At 42.8% G+C, this 12,125-nt stretch overlaps 1 protein-coding gene across 2 annotated transcripts in view; it reads left to right on the top strand.

Moving 5' to 3' along the window:
• Positions 1 to 699: 699 nt before the first annotated feature.
• The window catches only part of LOC117331829, a 63,831-nt gene continuing 52,405 nt past the window's right edge, over positions 700 to 12,125 (top strand). For both annotated transcript variants that reach the window (XM_033890751.1, XM_033890750.1), the window contains exon 1: positions 700 to 946. In XM_033890751.1, the coding sequence (XP_033746642.1) occupies positions 853 to 946 (94 nt within the window). In that variant the 5' untranslated portion in view covers positions 700 to 852. The remainder of the gene's footprint in view (positions 947 to 12,125) is intronic.

The following is a 12,125-nucleotide window of genomic DNA, read 5'->3' on the forward strand; positions in this document are numbered from 1 at the left end:
GTACGTACGGCGGTAGAGTTGTGATACGTCATTATCGCACGCAATCGCACGTGCACAGGCTCATGCATTTGGGTGAATGCATCACAACGTCAACAAATGTCTGGTGCCAGTTTCGTACTAAAGATAAATGTTTCTAAAAACACGTTATATTTAACATTTACTTTCACAAAACAAGAAATCAAACTTTTTACGTGTTGGTTTTATCTTTCAGATAGGCATTGATTTCATTCTTTAAAAAAAGGTAACAACTCGAAGTGTTCAACAGTAACTACAGACGGAATACCGTCCGTAACTTGTGCAAACCTGTCGCTGTTGTCTATCGACATGTTTGTAACCCAAGAAACATTCCGACCCACTTAGATATCACACAAATGACAATTATACGGAGTTGGTTTAAATTTACGTATTCTGTCCACTGATAGGGTCCCTGTGGTACATAACACCTGGCAACATTACACGTACCTTAGCAACCCACGTGTCGATTTATTTAATGGAGTTTATAGCAGTCACTACGTAAACGTGTCAGCCAGTTGAGGTGTCGGACTATCAAACTGACGGAGAGGCGTGTTAGGAGAGAGGAATGTTCGAAGAAGGACTGTTTCTGATTGACCCCCACCGTCCAGGGTCACGCGCGTTACTACACCACAACAGACCTGGCGCTGTTGATTGGCTGTCCCGGCTGTGATAGGATACGTACCGCTGTAATCTCGTGCAACGTGTGGCGAAGGCTGTCCCGCAGTAGACTTGCTGGTGACGCTCTCTAGTGTGTGGAGTTCAAAACAGTTTGGAATTTTATCAAAAACATATTGGGATTATGACACTTTTCAAAAATCTTTTTTGAGGGATAATGATATGGCAATGGATGGATCTACAACTAATATCCGGACCCGTGCCCGGTTTGTGGGATCCGGACATTCAGCACTAATCGTCGTTATTTTTATGTTTAGTAAGTATATTTACGTTATCCCTAGTGTCTACATATTTTCCTACACAATATATACCAACATAATTGAAAACAATTATACCAAAATTTACGAAACATTACACAAACATTCTATGTGTATTCTCGTAATACGGAGCGCCAGACAGTACTCGTTAATAGAATTTAACAAACTTCTGTTTTAGTAGGTATTTTAATGGTTGGCGATATTTATCAGGTATTTCAACACTTCGCAGCATTTAAGGCTTGCTGTGATGTCGTGTGGAATTAACCGTCAATGCTACACAAGTCCCTTTCTGAGTGTTATAGATTCCGACACGGCTTTCATCTGATTCTCTGGTCGTTATCATCTGTGATATGTTCGCTTTGACAACATTTACAACTTTAAGACGCCATATTATACACCAACCACTTAAAACTGGTGATGTTTTTCCTTTCAATACTAGACAAGTTTAAAACACTGAAATTGATTTTTTTTATAAATAGATAAGTTTAAAAAGTGAAAATTATACGACACTGCCTACCTATGTATCCGATCCTATTTCAACACGCTTTCGTCCGATAACTAAGCTGTGTAATTGAGGCAGATAGGGGCACGTGTCTTCCCTGGGTTAGTTACACGTTGATTGAATCACAGCACGTCCCCCGCTACCCTACTCCCCCTCCCGTCAAACAAGTCCCTGGTGTGATGAGATTGCCCCAGAACCAGCCGATTAGTCCTAGGTTTGTGTGATATTGACACCGATGATTTGGGGTTTCATGGTTCATTAGCAGGCGCTATCTGCAAGAGGTGGCGAATCTCCAACACAGAATGGTCTTGTAGTCCTTCTCAAAGGAGTGCACGTGCGTATATATTAAATAGAGATTGCAACTTTCTTTGAAGCTTTCTTCGTTCAGTTTCTATATAAATTTACGATGCCAGAAAGTTTCATTGTAAACTGAACGGCCCTGTACCATTGTCCTATTTAATTTTTACGATCAATGGTCAACACACCATTTTCCATGTCGTTTTCCAAGAATTGTGTACTCGGGAACACCGAGGAGCTCAAAGATGTAATAAATGTTGTATGTAGCAGTATCACGTGCAAACCTATCCCTACGAGACTATCATGAGGTAACGAGTGACACTTTAATTGTCTGCACTCGCCGTGCACGCTTCATTACACGCGCAGAAACATGCATAATTCACTGTTAAGACAAAGATAACTTGATGATTGTCTTCACACCAAATATAGAGAGGTGTTGATCTGTAGGTATATAGCGTGTTGTGCGTTGTGAGTAGGGCGGCAGTTTTTAACTCAGACGTCAGTCGGTTGGTGATCGATGACCGCTGATCAGCAATGTTCCCGCGAACACCTCAGCAACCAGCCGTGTCTGGTGCAAGCTTAGCAATTCCACACAAGAAATGAAGTGTGCCGATTAATTGAAACAGCAGGAATACATTAGCCGGCATGATCGAAAATCAATCAATGACGCCCCCCTTAGCCACATGACGTCATAAATGCGTTTATGATACGGGGACTATCGATTATGAACGTTCTAGCAGAAACACTTCATTTATTAAAATGGCACATTAATGATTCATTTTTTAATCAATGAACTAAAATGTCCGAGAAACTCTAATGTGAGAGGGAAACACCCATTTCTACGTCACGTGATCATCCAATACACAAATCGTTCTAGAAACTGTAGATGATATTAATGACATTATATGTATCTAATATGTATGCCGGTAGAATGGACTCGTTTGAATATCGCTATTTTGTTCTTCTCTGTCATCTGCCCTTAGATCAGAAAACGATGATATAGGTATGTGATAATAGATAGTTAATTGTTTGATACAGCCAGTCTCAAATAATTAAGGAAAAGTTTAAATCAATACGAAATAGTATTCTATATAGGTTTGTTTACTGTAATTTTCTGCTGGTTCTGTTTCTAATAAGCACGCGGTTTTATATTAGAAAAAATATGTAACCGATGCAAGCACTTGATACGCTTTTTCAAGACTTTATTTGTTTCCGGAATTTGAACTTTCCGTTGCAATGTCCTCAATGTTTACTCCGTTATATCGACCTTCCGTGTTTACTCCGTTATATCGACCTTCCGTGTTTACTCCGTTGTATCGACCTTCCGTGTTTGCTTCGTTATATCGACCTTCCGTGTTTACTCCGTTATATCAACCTTCCGTGTTTACTCCGTTATATCGACCTTCCGTGTTTACTCCGTTATATCAACCTTCCGTATTTACTCCGTTATATCAACCTTCCGTGTTTACTCCGTTATATTGACCTTCCGTGTTTACTCCGTTATATTGACCTTCCGTATTTACTCCGTTATATCAACCTTCCGCGTTTACTCCGTTATATCGACCTTCCGTGTTTACTCCGTTATATCGACCTTCCGTGTTTACTCCGTTATATCAACCTTCCGTGTTTACTCCGTTATATCGACCTTCGTGTTTACTCCGTTATATCGACCTTCCGTGTTTACTCCGTTATATCAGCCTTCCGTGTTTACTCCGTTATATCGACCTTCCGTGTTTACTCCGTTATATCGACCTTCCGTGTTTACTCCGTTATATCAACCTTCCGTGTTTACTCCGTTATATCAACCTTCCGTATTTACTCCGTTATATCGACCTTCCGTGTTTACTCCGTTATATCAACCTTCCGTGTTTACTCCGTTATATCAACCTTCCGTGTTTACTCCGTTATATCGACCTTTCGTGTTTACTCCGTTATATCGACCTTCCGTGTTTACTCCGTTATATCGACCTTCCGTGTTTACTCCGTTATATCAACCTTCCATTTTTACTGTGTTATATCAACCTTCCGTGTTTACTCCGTTATATCAACCTTTCGTGTTTACTCCGTTATATAGATCTTATGTATATTGTTTATCAAATGCGTCGTCTCAGGCACGTGTATCGTATTGCATTATAATTTTATTGGTATCTGACTTGATATTATTATAAGAAACCACTTCATATACAGCTGTAGAAGAAAAACGGCGGTGTACATTACTGTTTGGCTGGCTTGTAGACTTTGTTGATGTACCTTCCCGATGACAAGATGTTTGATGGACGAACTGACAGTATCGATATGTTTGTTTTGGTAACACACGTCAGTGCCCTCAGCTTGGTTTCAGTTCGCCTGCCTGCCAGCGGCGTTTTGTCTCACGCGCATTCCATTTTATTTCATGTTTACTACCAAGTATCTCTACCCTTCCATACAGCGATATATCCTGTAAGATACTGTTCTGGGTGCGCACGCACGATGGAATAAATGTGAAATTGTATTGTGCAGGTGACTGTGCGTACGATAGGCGATCGAAACGAAGTGAGTTTGATAGCTATCTTGGTTGATACATATTTAGGAACAGATTATAAATAATGTTTAAACGATCTGAACGGTTTGATAAAAAAAAAACAAAGATAATATATACAATCATTCAATGAATTATATTTGTCAGCTTATTCATCTTGGGGTCTATTTTAGAAAATAAAAAAATGCGTTGATAAATAAATGATAATAAACATTGAACCGGATGGCTCAAGGATCCTTCCCTATCCCGCGGTAGGCTTTAAACATACAAAGCAAGCGATACAATACAAGAATCATACTGAACGTACTTCTCAAGATGGCGGAGGATAATTACTTACATTACTAAATACAATTAAATTGAATGAACGAACTTTAAATAATCACTAACTACAGATTCATAAGACATTTTCTTTTATCTGTTGCTTGCATAAAAAAATTACCTTTACTTGGTTTTAACATTTTTGCATGAAAATAGTTCTATAAGCTTATAAACACTCGGATGTCTTTAATAATAATATTGTTTTATAAACTTAACTCTTAAATCTGCGAAATCTGGACAGTTGGAAGGGTTGTTGTCTATTTCAATAGAATTTACCTGTCTGTTTACCAGTTTTTACGACATATCCTATTATATACGTTACGACATATCCTATTATATACGTTACGACATATCCTATTACATACATTACGACATATCCTATTACATACGTTACGACATATCCTATTAGATACGTTATGACATATACTATTACATACGTTACGACATATCCTATTACATACATTACGACATATCATATTATATACGTTACGACATATCCTATTACATACGTTACGACATATCCTATTAGATACATTACGACATATCGTATTACATACGTTACGACATATCCTATTACATACATTACGACATATCATATTACATACGTTACGTCATATTCTATTATATACGTTACGACATATCCTATTAGATACATTACGACATATCCTATTACATACGTTATGACATATCCTATTACATACGTTACGACATATCCTATTAGATACATTACGACATATCCTATTACATACGTTACGACATATCCTATTACATACATTATGACATATCATATTACATACGTTACGACATATCCTATTACATACGTTATGACATATTCTATTACATACGTTACGACATATCATATTAGATACGTTACGACATATCCTATTACATACATTACGACATATCCTATTACATACATTACTACATATCCTATTACATACATTACGACATATCCTATTAGATACGTTACGACATATCCTATTACATACGTTACGACATATCCTATTACATACGTTACGACATATCCTATTACAAACGTTACGACATATCCTATTATATACATTACGCCATATCCTATTACACAAGTTACGACATATCTTATTATATAAGTTACGACGTATCCTATTACATACGTTACGACATATCCTATTACATACGTTTGACATATCATATTAGATACGTTACGCCATATTATAAAAGATACATTATGACATATCCTATTACATACATTACCACATATCCTATTAGATACGTTACGACATATCCTATTACATACGTTACGACATATCCTATTACATACGTTACGACATATCCTGTTACATACGTTACGACATATCCTGTTACATACGTTACGACATATCCTATTACATACGTTACGACATATCCTATTACATACGTTACGACATATCATATTAGATACGTTACGACATATCCTATTACATACGTTACGACATATCATATTAGATGCGTTACGACATATTATAAAAGATACGTTACGACATATCCTATTACATACGTTACGACATATCCTATTACATACGTTACGACATATCCTATTACATACATTACTACATATCCTATTACATACATTACGACATATCCTATTAGATACGTTACGACATATCCTACTATAAACATTACGACATATCCTATTACACAAGTTACGACATATCCTATTACATACATTACGACATATCCTATTACATACATTACGACATATCCTATTAGATACGTTACGACATATCCTATTACATACGTTACGACATATCCTATTAGATATGTTACTACGTATCCTATTAGATACATTACTACATATCCTATTAGATACATTACTACATATCCTATTAGATACGTTACGACATAATCATGCGCGCGTATCGTACTATGTTTTAGGGGGGCGCGGTGGCCGAGTGGTTAAGGTGTCCCGACACTTTAACACTAGCCCTCCACCTCTGGGTTGCGAGTTCGAAACCTACGTGGGGCAGTTGCCAGGTACTGACCGTAGGCCGGTGGTTTTTCTCCGGGTACTCCGGCTTTCCCCACCTCCAAAACCTGGCACGTCCTTAAATGACCCTGGCTGTTAATAGGACGTTAAACAAAAACAAACCAAACAAACCAAATTATTCAATTAGTTACTGTTGTTGGGTTATTTTGTTTGGCTAGACTGTTGAAGCACGTCTTTGTTGACGTCATGTTTGGTTGAAGGTTCTGACAGCATCGTTGTACATGTATTTGGTAGCAGATGTCAGCAGCCTCTGTTCGGTTGTCACGCTGCCTGCGCGCGAGCGACGTGTACCCTCATGTGCGCTACATAGTTTACTTCCAGTGAGCCACACAAGGGGAAAGAATCGCAGAGATTTGTTACACTTTGTCTTAATTACTTTCAGAGGGGAATTTGACCCGTAAAACAACTTAAGGGATGGTCAGTCTAGCTGGGAATGTTGTTTTATCGGAGTTGTACAGGGTAGTGTCTTTCGGTGCGATACGACCAGGTCATGTGAGGGTTGCAGACTGACCAGGGCCGTACTAATGCCACCGTTTATTACTTTGACCATAATTTGACCACTGAACAGAACACCAGTTCAATTACTCGCCAGCTTGTGCCCCGACTGTTGATGCAGACCACATATCAGATTTTACATCTTTTTTAGTTTCTAAATTGATTAGTGTGTAATTCGATCTGACGATTGTGTCGTCAGCGGCTAGGGTTTCTTTAGAATTTACACTATAAAATATAACTTGTCAATCAGAAACCCAGGATCTTAGATCAAAGTTCCGACTCCACGTTATACTGGGAACCTCTACCGGAATCTTAACTCCACTTTTATATACCGGGAACCTTTACCGGAGTCCTCACTCCACGATATACCGGGAACCTTGACCAGAGCCCTCACACCACGTAATACCGGATTCCTCACACCACGATATACCGGATTCCTCACTCCACATTATACCGGATTCCTCACACCACGTTATACCGGATTCCTCACTCCACGTTATACCGGATTCCTCACACCACGTTATACCGGATTCCTCACACCACGATATACCGGATTCCTCACACCACATTATACCGGATTCCTCACACCACATTATACCGGATTCCTCACTCCACGTTATACCGGATTCCTCACACCACATTATACCGGATTCCTCACACCACGTTATACCGGATTCCTCACTCCACGTTATACCGGATTCCTCACACCACGATATACCGGATTCCTCACTCCACATTATACCGGATTCCTCACACCACGTTATACCGGATTCCTCACACCACGATATACCGGATTCCTCACACCACGATATACCGGATTCCTCACACCACGTTATACCGGATTCCTCACTCCACGTTATACCGGATTCCTCACGCCACGTTATACCGGATTCCTCACTCCACGTTATACTGGAGTCCTCACACCACGTTATACTGGAGTCCTCACTCCGCGTTATACCGGATTCCTCACATCACGTTATACCGGATTCCTCACACCACGATATACCGGATTCCTCACACCACGATATACCGGATTCCTCACACCACGTTATACCGGATTCCTCACACCACGATATACCGGATTCCTCACACCACGATATACCGGATTCCTCACTCCACGTTATACCGGATTCCTTACACCACGTTATACCGGATTCCTCACTCCACGTTATACCGGATTCCTCACTCCACGTTATACCGGATTCCTTACACCACGTTATACCGGATTCCTCACACCACGATATACCGGAGTCCTCACTCCACGTTATACCGGAGTCCTCACTCCACGTTATACCGGAGTCCTCACACCACGTTATACCGGATTCCTCACACCACGATATACCGGATTCCTCACTCCACATTATACCGGAGTCCTCACACCACGTTATACCGGAGTCCTCACTCCACATTATACCGGATTCCTCACATCACGTTATACCGGATTCCTCACTCCACGTTATACCGGATTCCTCACACCACGATATACCGGATTCCTCACTCCACGTTATACCGGAGTCCTCACTCCACGTTTTACCGGATTCCTCACACCACGATATACCGGATCCCTCACACCACGTTATACCGGATTCCTCACTCCACGATATACCGGATTCCTCAATCCACGTTATACCGGATTCCTCACACCACGATATACCGGATTCCTCACTCCACGTTATACCGGATTCCTCACGCCACGTTATACCGGATTCCTCACACCACGTTATACCGGATTCCTCACACCACGATATACCGGATTCCTCACACCACGATATACCGGATTCCTCACTCCACGTTATACTGGAGTCCTTACACACCACGTTATACCGGATTCCTCACACCACGATACACCGGAGTCCTCACTCCACGTTATACCGGATTCCTCACTCCACGTTATACCGGATTCCTTGCTCCACGTTATACCGGATTCCTCACTCCACGTTATACTGGAGTCCTCACTCCACGATATACCGGAAACCTTGACCGGATTCCTCACACCACGTTATACCGGATTCCTCACTCCACGTTATACCGGATTCCTCATTCCACGATATACCGGATTCCTCACACCACGATATACCGGATTCCTCACTCCACGTTATACTGGATTCCTCACACCACGTTATACTGGAGTCCTCACTCCGCGTTATACCGGATTCCTCACATCACGTTATACCGGATTCCTCACACCACGATATACCGGATTCATCACACCACGATATACCGGATTCCTCACTCCACGTTATACCGGATTCCTTACACCACGTTATACCGGATTCCTCACTCCACGTTATACCGGATTCCTCACTCCACGTTATACCGGATTCCTTACACCACGTTATACCGGATTCCTCACACCACGATATACCGGAGTCCTCACTCCACGTTATACCGGAGTCCTCACTCCACGTTATACCGGAGTCCTCACACCACGTTATACCGGATTCCTCACACCACGATATACCGGATTCCTCACTCCACATTATACCGGAGTCCTCACACCACGTTATACCGGAGTCCTCACTCCACATTATAACGGATTCCTCATATCACGTTATGCCGGATTCCTCACTCCACGTTATACCGGATTCCTCACACCACGATATACCGGATTCCTCACTCCACGTTATACCGGAGTCCTCACTCCACGTTTTACCGGATTCCTCACACCACGATATACCGGATCCCTCACACCACGTTATGCCGGATTCCTCACTCCACGATATACCGGATTCCTCAATCCACGTTATACCGGATTCCTCACACCACGATATACCGGATTCCTCACTCCACGTTATACCGGATTCCTCACGCCACGTTATACCGGATTCCTCACACCACGATATACCGGATTCCTCACACCACGATATACCGGATTCCTCACACCACGATATACCGGATTCCTCACTCCACGTTATACTGGAGTCCTTACACACCACGTTATACCGGATTTCTCACACCACGATATACCGGATTCCTCACTCCATGTTATACTGGAGTCCTCACTCCACGTTATACCGGAGTCCTCACTCCACGTTATACCGGAGTCCTCACTCCACGATATACCGGATTCCTCACACCACGATATACCGGAGTCCTCACTCCACGTTATACCGGATTCCTCACTCCACGTTATACCGGATTCCTTGCTCCACGTTATACCGGATTCCTCACTCCACGTTATACTGGAGTCCTCACTCCACGATATACCGGAAACCTTGACCGGATTCCTCACACCACGTTATACCGGATTCCTCACTCCACGTTATACCGGATTCCTCACTCCACGATATACCGGATTCCTCACACCACGATATACCGGATTCCTCCCTCCACGTTATACTGGATTCCTCACACCACGTTATACCGGAGTCCTCACTCCACGTTATACCGGATTCCTCACATCACGATATACCGGATTCCTCACTCCACGATATACCGGATTCCTCACACCACGATATACCGGATTCCTCACTCCACGTTATACCGGAGTCCTCACTCCACGATATACCGGATTCCTCACACCACGATATACCGGAGTCCTCACTCCACGTTATACCGGATTCCTCACTCCACGTTATACCGGATTCCTTGCTCCACGTTATACCGGATTCCTCACTCCACGTTATACTGGAGTCCTCACTCCACGATATACCGGAAACCTTGACCGGATTCCTCACACCACGTTATACCGGATTCCTCACTCCACGTTATACCGGATTCCTCACTCCACGATATACCGGATTCCTCACACCACGATATACCGGATTCCTCCCTCCACGTTATACTGGATTCCTCACACCACGTTATACCGGAGTCCTCACTCCACGTTATACCGGATTCCTCACATCACGATATACCGGATTCCTCACTCCACGATATACCGGATTCCTCACACCACGATATACCGGATTCCTCACTCCACGTTATACCGGAGTCCTCACTCCACGTTATACCGGATTCCTCACTCCACGTTAGACCGGATTCCTCACACCACGTTATACCGGATTCCTCACACCACGATATACCGGATTCCTTACTCCACGTTATACCGGAGTCCTCACTCCACGTCATACTGGAGTCCTCACATCACGTTATACCGGATTCCTCACTCCATGATATACCGGAGTCCTCACACCACGATATACCGGATTCCTCACTCCACGTTATACCGAATTCCTTGCTCCACGTTATACTGGATTCCTCACACCACGATATACCGGATTCCTCACTCCACGTTATACTGGAGTCCTCACACCACGTTATACCGGATTCCTCACACCACGATATACCGGAGTCCTCACTCCACGTTATACTGGAGTCCTCACACCACGTTATACCGGATTCCTCACACCACGATATACCAGAGTCCTCACTACACGTTATACTGGATTCCTCACTCCACGTTATACCGGAGTCCTCACATCACGTTATACTGGATTCCTCACTCCACGTTATACCGGATTCCTCACATCACGTTATACCGGATTCCTCACACCACGATATACCGGATTCCTCACTCCGCGTTATACCGGAGTCCTCACTTCACGTTATACTGGAGTCCTCACACCACGTTATACCGGATTCCTCACACCACGATATACCGGATTCCTCACACCACGATATACCGGATTCCTCACTCCCTGTTACACCGGAGTCCTCACTCCACGTTATACCGGATTCCTCACTCCGCGTTATACCGGATTCCTCACACCACGATATACCGGATTCCTCACACCACGTTATACCGGATTCCTCACTCCACGTTATACTGGAGTCCTCACACCAAGTTATACCGGATTCCTCCCTCCACGTTATACCGGATTCCTCATTCCACGATATACCGGATTCCTCACTCCACGTTATACCGGATTCCTCACACCACGATATACCGGATTCCTCACTCCGCGTTATACCGGATTCCTCACACCACGTTATACCGGATTCCTCACACCACGATATACCGGACTCCTCACTCCACGTTATACTGGAGTCCTCACTCCACGTTATACCGGAGTCCTCACTCCACGTTATACCGGATTCCTT

Source organism: Pecten maximus, chromosome 7 (assembly GCF_902652985.1).
Source record: "Pecten maximus chromosome 7, xPecMax1.1, whole genome shotgun sequence".
Classification (NCBI taxonomy): domain Eukaryota; kingdom Metazoa; phylum Mollusca; class Bivalvia; order Pectinida; family Pectinidae; genus Pecten; species Pecten maximus.